We start from the raw sequence: 8,233 nt of genomic DNA, 5'->3' as shown, positions 1-8,233 counted from the left end.
TGCCTTACCTCCTCGTCCTTCTAAGAGGCAGAAGCTTGGGGGATCATCTGAACTGCATGAGGTGCGGTTTAGTAGCCCTGTTGTTGTTCCCAGTGTGGCTGCTGCACCTGTGAACCATGTTGGTCCTTCCACTTCGCTCTCACTAGCCCGTGTGGACAAGGGCAAAGCCAAAATGCTTGATGACAGTGGGACACATGTCAAGGGTTTCCTTTCTTCTCAAGCCATAAGACTGCTGGAAGATAAGTCTTTGGCAACTGCTTAAAAGGTGTGTACTAAAGATGTGGTTGATCTGAATGCTCCAGTAGGAAATGGACTGCTCGCTAGAGATGTGCTCCGCCATGCACTGTTGGATACCATGCATGAGATTGTTCCTGCTAATGTCCCTGCAATGGAACCTGATTTCATGACTATTGAGCATGTTCTGCACCTGATGGGTTATGGTGTCTAGTCTGTGTTTTTCCCCTGTATGTCCTGGTCTTTGTTGAGATAGTTTTAAGTTTTTTTTAGATGTAGACCTAAGCTTCTAAGTCTTCGTTAGGGTTTTCTTTTGTTAGAAGCAAGAAAGACTGGGACATGGTCTGTAGACTCTCAGGGGCTGTATTTCCTTTTTATCTAATGAATTCTGTTGCTTGCGTTTCAAAAAAAACATAATTCTTATTGGAGTGAATGTATAAATGTGATGTCCTAAACTATTGGGACATCATATTTTATTATTTTTATAAGCCATCTGTTGAGATACTCTTGGATTTGTTCTAGTGTCATGAATTTTAAATAAATCCTGATCTGGTACTACATATTATTCTTTCTTTTTGCTAATTCCAATTTAATATACATATCCTTTTTTTTCTAATACCAATTTAATATGCATTTTTATAATTACTTGCTCATCATTATATTTACAAAAATTTAATAAAATTAAAAATGTTAAGATGGCAAAACAGTAGCCGCCCAGTAGAAGAAAATGAGCTAAAACCCTGATCCAATCAAAACAAATTCCACCATTTCTATTCTCTAACACCGCCATGAGACGAAGTTTTGTTAGATTCTCCACCCCAATCGGCAAACACGCCGCCGCTTTCTCCTCCGGCGCAGGCCGAGGTCGCGGCCGCGGTGCCGGCGGGGATCCTCTCTTCAATTTCAGCCGTACCGCTCCCGGTCAACCCGTAGATGATGACACCAATGTCTCCGGTCCCGGCCATGGCCGTGGCGGCGATGAGATTAGGGCTCCAGGCGCTCGGGCTTTTGTGGATGATGATTTTGTTTTGGGTGACCCGGCCCGACCCGACCCGAGGGAGTTTGGGCGGAAGGTGCCCGAGTTTATTCAGAGGTTTGAGGAAGAGCTAGCGGGTGACCGGAGTGATGAGCTTGTTGGGAATAGAGGGAAAGGGAATGAGAGTGAAGTTCGTTCCGGGATTTTGAATGTATTAGGTGGCGCGGGGCGTGGATCGGTTAATGGGGGAGGTTTTGGGCCTGGAATTGGAGTTAGGCAGCAAGAGAATAGGTTTATTAGGGCTAGACAGGAAAATGTGGGTACCCGTGAGAATGTAAAGGCAAATGTGAATGAAAATGTGAGTGTGAGGACCCCGTCGAAGAAGTTCAGTAATCTCGAGGATGCGAGGAAAAATGCCATTGATATTTTGTCGAGAGGCGATGGGAGTGGGGATGGAGGTGAGAGGGTGATGGAGAGTGGGGGACGAGGTGAGCGGGTGATGGAGAGTGGTGGACGAGGCGCTGGCCGGGGGGGTAGAGGGAGAGGAGGGAGGGGGTTTAGAGGGAGAGGTGGGAGAGGGGGGAGGTTTGGAGGGAGAGGGGAGCGTCGAGATGAGGATGATGATGATGACGAGGATGATGATGATGAAGATGCAAGTTTTATTGGTGATCCTGCTGATGGTGAGAAATTGGCTCAAAAACTTGGACCGGATATGATGAATAAATTGGTGGAAGGCTTTGAAGAAATGAGTGAAAGTGTGTTGCCTTCACCCCAACAAGATGCTTTTATTGATGCAATGCATCTTAATTACTCGGTATTGATGTGGTAGCTTGAGTTCACTAGTTTAATATGTATTTTGGTGGATTATGTGTTTATAAACTTGTTGGTTTTCTTTGTAGATTGAGTGTGAACCAGAGTACTTAATGGGGGATTTTGAAAGCAACCCTGATATTGATGAGAAACCTCCTATGACTCTTCGGGAGTGTTTGGAGAAGGCCAAGCCTTTTGTAATGGCTTATGAAAATATTCAAAGTCATGAAGAGTGGGAGGTAATATCTTTGCCTTGGCAATGTGTATCCAACTGTTTGAAACTTATTGTTTATTTTACTTTCAGAGTTCTTTTTTTTTTTTAATGGTTTGTTAAATCTGAAATGACTTGAAAACTGTAAATGGGGTTCTGAATGCCCTACTTATATTCTTTGATATTGATTTTGTTAGTGTTGTATATGTTCTAAAGAAAAATGGTGTCTGCGCACTATATTTGAAATAAAAATATTTTTGCATAAGCTGACTTGAACATGGAAAGTAGCTTTTTTATGATTATTACAATACAAATGGGAAGTATTTTATATATTCATTTAATAATGTTTAATAATAAGAAAGAGATGTCTGCGACCTGTCTAGATTATCTAATATTTCTTTTGCACCCAAATTTCCCTGTTTTTACATACATGGAAAATTTGCGAAATGTCATCCAAGAATAATATATTGACCTTCAGCATGAGTCTGAATATAGTATGCATTATCTTGTTTTAGACTAAACAGCAGTTACTAATGCATGGCCTTAATGAAGCATACACACAGACCTGATAAATTGTTTTCGTATTTCCTTTGCAACCAGCTGCCCAGTTATGTGCTTGACCAGTCCTGCTATCACCCCGCCAAACCTTTATGCTGTCATGACAATGAATAATACTCAAGTTTTAATTGTGGATGTGGACTTTTTTTTATGTACTAATAGTTTCTGGTATAAAATTAAAATTTACATCTCTTAGATGTTAGAAAGTGATTTTTTTTGGGCACACTTTCACAAATAAGATCTGGTTTCTTTAGTTTTTGAATGATAACAATAGCTATTTTATGGTGTCCATTATTCCTTTTCTTGTGCATATATATTTATGAAGGTCAGTTATGTCCTTTTTCCTGTTTTCACCTATATGTTCCTTGTTATTTGTCGTTGTACAGGAAGCTGTGGAAGAAACAATGAAGAATGTTCCCCTTATGGAACAGATTGTTGAATACTATAGTGGACCAGAGAGGATAACTGCCAAGCAACAGATGGAAGAGCTGGATAGAATTGCAAAAACTCTTCCTAAAAGTGTACCAGATTCTGTTGCACGATTTACAAATCGTGCTGTTCTGTCGCTTCAGGTTTGCCCTCTTGCACATAACACCTTATATAAAGGACAACAAAGAACAATCTTTAGACGATTGTTAAAGTTTAACATTATAAAACAACAGAAAGTACTCCTAAAAAATAGTTGGGGCTTCACCTGAGTAGAAATTGAAATATTTAATTAATTTTTATCATATCCACACCTGGTTGCAAATGGCAAACCGTTCATGCGTAAAACTTTTAATGAACTTTTGATAACGAGTACTAAATAGAACGAAAGGATGATGTGCGAAAATTATTCAGTTCATCTACAGTGCTCTTGTTTTGCATTAGTACCATCAGAAGCCACTGTTTTCTGTTGCTAGTTTAACATCTTGTTTGAGCTTCCTCACAGAACTTTACCTACTGCTTCTACTTGAGTTGCTTGCATTTTTCTGGCCCAGTGCCCTGAAAGCGAAACAAAGCAAGCCCTTCCTCTGAATGAGTATCGTCCGGGAGTTCCTTCTCTGCTATATGTTTATTGTATCCATCACTAAGACCTCCCTGACACAATTGCACATATTTGTGTTTGTATAAGTGGAGAAAATTTTCCACGTACTGTAGCAAGAAACAAACTAAAATTGTTTACTTTGATGGTTCTTACAAACCTTAAAGACAATCAGGCTCTGGAATGAAAAGAAGTCGATGGGTTCATTTCCTTCATAAATGCGATTGTGAGCCTATAATTTCATAATGACGAAATTATTACTATAAGCAAATATGCAATTCCTGAAGTGTGTATCATCGGGACAGTTTCTCGACATAGAATATACTTGAGTAGCAAGAACTTCATTTTCTCGGCCATCTTACTTGCTTGTGTAGTTGCCAAACTCATATGACATATCTTCCTAACATTTGTCATTAGTTCTGTGAGGGGATATGAGGTTATGTTTATATGATTGTTATAGTTTAACATTGTAAAACAATAGAAAGTACTCCTAAAAAGTAGTTGGGGCTTCACTTGAGTAGAAATTGAAATATTTATTAACTTTTTTCATATTAGACATATTATCATATCCACACCTGGTTGCGAATGGCAAACCATTCATGTATAATGAACTTTTGAAAACAAGTACAACATAAATAGAATGCAAGGATGATGTGAAAAATTCTTCAGTTCATCTGCATTGCTCTTGTTTGCATTAGTACCATCAGAAGCCACTGTTTTCTGTTGCTAGTTTAACATCTTCTTCCAGCTTTCCTTCATGTCGTTTTTGTGTTTTGCAGAGCAATCCAGGGTGGGGAATTGATAAGAAATGGCAGTTCATGTCTAAGCTGGTCGGGGAGGTCTCAGAGCAGTCAAAATAAGCTTGTCTGATAGCACGAATGAGATGTGATAATTCTTTTTATTGGAATTTTACTAGTTGGATCTCAGGTAAATTGAGCTGCTAGGTACAGAGATCATTATTGTGCTCATGTTAACTTTCTTTTGGTGGCTGCTAAGAGATTTAGTTTAGTTCTCTATTTTCTTACAAGCTTGTTCCCTATAATAGCTTATTTTATGTAAAGTTTGAATGAATATATTTCAAACTTGTAATAATACTGTGTAGCAGTTACTTTGGCTGTTGTAAGTTGCACCTATGTGTTGCTCAGAAAGATGTTTTGATGTGTACGATACAAGTTTGGTGACAAGTACTTGGTCAATATCAACATGGGATAATGTTTATTCAGGACAAACAATTACAAATTCTAACATCGTATAGCTTATATCCCTTGTGCACTGACAATATTTCTTCTCTTATTAAATTTCAAAATTTAATTTGCTTATATTTATTTTTGTTTAAGAATGTAGTTGTTATAGAATTGTGTGTTCAAATTTACGAATAGACTTATGAATATATACATTTGTTCAACTTATTTTTAGTAGGCCTGTTAATATAATATTTAATTAATTAGGCCTGTCAAAATATAGTTAAAAAGGCCTGAGAAATGTGTTTAATTACATTATTAGAAATAATAATATTAAAGTAGATTTGACCGTTGAATAAAAGAAATCTGTAAATTGTTAGCCCAATTTTATAGTGTGTTTGGTTGTGATGAATGAATATAATGGAATAAATTTTATGTGGCGGTGAATAAATATAGAAGTAATATAATAAAATTTGAACTATATTTTTCAAATCTAATCATAACAATTTTGCATTAATTTAATATTTTTCTTCTTATTTCATTCAATTTTTAATCATTACATACCATTCTTGATTCTCCGTAATCAAACATGATATGATGTTCTGGATTTAGAACCTCGTCAGAGGAATTTTGCAAGGAAGAGCTATTTTTCTGGAAAGATGAAAATGTTTTACAATTAGTAGTTGAACACCAGTTGCTTTTTCTCCCTCCATATTTGAGCAGCGATGGGATTCAAAGGTAAGCTGTAGCTTTGTATCTTGTTATAATAGCAGATCATTCTATAAGCTAATATTGAAATTTGAAAGTATGATTAATCCAGATGAATATTTTAGGGCTAGCTTGTACACTGGATAAAGCACAGATGCTCCTCTTGCTTAATTTTCTAGGACATGTTACACTTATGTGCACCTTTACTCCAGAATAAACAAGACAACTCTCTGTGTGAGATGCAATGTGATCTTGCTCTGTTTACATTTATGTGATCTTGCTCTGTTTGTCTTAATTTAAATTCACTTGCACAATACCTATGGTTACACACAGCTAAATTTAAAAATTGTGCAAAGGGAAACTAACTGGAGGACTAGAAATGAGGTAGGGAGTACCCAGATAGAAAGGCTGTTATTCACTCCTAGACACCTTCATTAGCAAGTGCTGTATGTTTTCTCCTGTTTTCCTTTATTTCTTCTTCATCCATTGTATCACAAAGTGTCTCGCCTCTAGTCTCTGGTAGGCACCCTACAAAGAGCCCGCAGAGCCCGACGACAGATCCAAAAACCAAGTACGTGATTGCACCCTCTCCTCTCCCGATAGCAACCAACAATGGACTCGTTGCGCCCCCAAAAGTCATCATTTGTCTCACAATTGTTACTGCTGAGTTCCGGATACAAGTTGGAAACAACTCTAGTGTGTATATCAGTAACACATCAAACGCTGCACATACACTGAAGAATGACAGTAGCTCCATCGCAACTTGGACTCCCTTCCATCTACTTGAACTTGTCAGTGCACACATCAAACTAGAAATCGCGCATAACATAGAGAAACCTAGTACTGCAATTCTTCTGTTTGCTTTTCCTATGATGATGAAGGTGATGATGGCAGCCGGAAGCTCCATCACGGCATTAAGTGCAGTGCTTAGGTAGATGTTGAAGTTTAAATTCCCAACCCCTAATGGCATTCCAATTTCCAAAATATACAAGGCCTACACCAAAGCCAAGTATCATAACTGTCATGAGTCGACGTATTGCCCATTTTCTCTCGAAAAACTTCTTAATGGCATAGTAGACGTCTGTCGTCTCTAGTTTTTGTTCAAATGACATGTTTGAAATGCTAGCCAAGGTAAGATCGTCGGCCTTGTCTGTAGGAGCTATACTTTTCAGGGTTCTGACAAAATCTTCCTTCCGTCCTTGCACAAAAAGCCACCTGGGAGATTCCTTAACAAGTAAATATACTAGAAAACAATAGAGGATTGCCGGAGTACAAGTCCATAGGTAGATCACTCTCCATGAGGATTCTTTGTTCAGATATGCAATCAGAGGCAGAGAAAGAAAGCCTGCAGTGAACATAAAGAATCCCGCAGTCCCGGTTTGGCCCCTCCACCTTTTGCCCACCAGCTCTGACGAGAGCACAATCGAACAAGTCCTTATGTTTGCCCTGCCAAAACCTGAAACAAACCTAAAGATCGAGTAGACCCAAATATTGGTGGAGACTGTGGAGAGTAACCCGGCCAAGGACATCACTAGGCATGACAAGAGCATGGTATTCTTGCGGCCAAAAGAAGAGTCCGCTAGCCCTACTAGTACAAACCCCCCTGCAAAGGAACCCATGTAGAAAGCCGAAGCAGGCATCCCGGAGATCATTGAGCCTGCACACTGAAGAGACCACTCGGATACAATAGATGTCTGCAGAGGCAGATCCCAAGACCATGAACTCTCAGGAAGAAGGCAGATATCCGAGCTGCACGAAGTGTTTGCGTTTCCATTGAGTGTTGACACACAATGCCATTGAGGCTGTGCATCAGTGAAAATGCTGATGAATGCTTGTTGGGAGTCGAAAATCCAGACAAATGAGACGATCACAACTTGGAAGAGCTGACTCCACCCGAAATCACCAATGTATTGTTCGATTGTATCTTCCAAGCAGGATTGAAGTTCATTCCTGGAACCCTCTGTCACCAGTGGACTACTGATATTATTATTATCATCCATGACCTGATTTTCAATCTACAGAAACAAATTTATTGGAGATTTTGTAGTAGCCAGTAGCCTACGGCAGTGTTATGCAGAAGTAGGATACCTATCAACTTCCAAATCATAACGTGCTCAGAGAAATAAATTGTAGTAGGTTGACATTTATTAGTAAACGATGGAGATTGCTTACTACAAACTTCCATAGCATATTGGATATCGTTCTTTATTGTTTTATGAAATGTCGAAAATTCGAATATCAAACGAAATTTGCCTTTTTGGTTTTCAAAATTACACAAATAAGATTTAAAAAGGAAGAAAAGGAGACATACTCAACTAATTTAGAGTTGTTGCGCCTTTTTCTTGGAAGAGTTGTTACACCTTAAATGTCTTTTGTATTCATCGTCAAATATTAAAAAACAGAGGGAGTATTAGTAAACGATGGAGACTGCTTACCACAAACTTCCCCAGCACATTAGATATCGTTTTTTACGAGTTGTCGAAAATTCGAATATCAAAAGAAATTTGCCTTTCTAGTTTTTAAAATTACAC

The 8,233-nt window shown here is 38.5% G+C and overlaps 2 protein-coding genes across 2 annotated transcripts; one reads left to right on the top strand and one right to left on the bottom strand.

The window, feature by feature from the left end:
- The first annotated feature begins 934 nt into the window (after positions 1-934).
- LOC108210512 (uncharacterized) lies at positions 935-5,015 on the top strand. The gene is made up of 4 exons (XM_017381836.2): positions 935-2,024; positions 2,110-2,259; positions 3,176-3,361; positions 4,593-5,015. Exons 1-4 carry the CDS (start codon positions 1,023-1,025, stop codon positions 4,671-4,673), a joined length of 1,419 nt encoding a protein of 472 aa, XP_017237325.1. The 5' UTR covers positions 935-1,022; the 3' UTR covers positions 4,674-5,015.
- A 1,601-nt stretch (positions 5,016-6,616) lies between these two features.
- On the bottom strand, positions 6,617-7,702 carry LOC108213550 (organic cation/carnitine transporter 3-like). The gene has a single exon (XM_064089777.1). It carries the CDS (start codon positions 7,700-7,702, stop codon positions 6,617-6,619), a length of 1,086 nt encoding a protein of 361 aa, XP_063945847.1.
- Positions 7,703-8,233: the final 531 nt, after the last annotated feature.

Source organism: Daucus carota, chromosome 3 (assembly GCF_001625215.2).
Source record: "Daucus carota subsp. sativus chromosome 3, DH1 v3.0, whole genome shotgun sequence".
NCBI lineage: Eukaryota > Viridiplantae > Streptophyta > Magnoliopsida > Apiales > Apiaceae > Daucus > Daucus carota.
Note: the sequence above shows the minus strand (reverse complement) of the source record. Positions and strands in the feature narration are given on the sequence as shown.

Bases quoted from the DNA above. Each gene is read 5' to 3' on its own strand.
- LOC108210512 (XM_017381836.2), top strand. From the start codon at position 1,023: ATGAGACGAAGTTTTGTTAGATTCTCCACCCCAATCGGCAAACACGCC. The intron at 2,025-2,109 runs GTATTGATGTGG...TTTTCTTTGTAG, and splicing joins CAATGCATCTTAATTACTCG to ATTGAGTGTGAACCAGAGTA. The intron at 2,260-3,175 runs GTAATATCTTTG...GTCGTTGTACAG, and splicing joins AAAGTCATGAAGAGTGGGAG to GAAGCTGTGGAAGAAACAAT.
- LOC108213550 (XM_064089777.1), bottom strand. From the start codon at position 7,702: ATGGATGATAATAATAATATCAGTAGTCCACTGGTGACAGAGGGTTCC.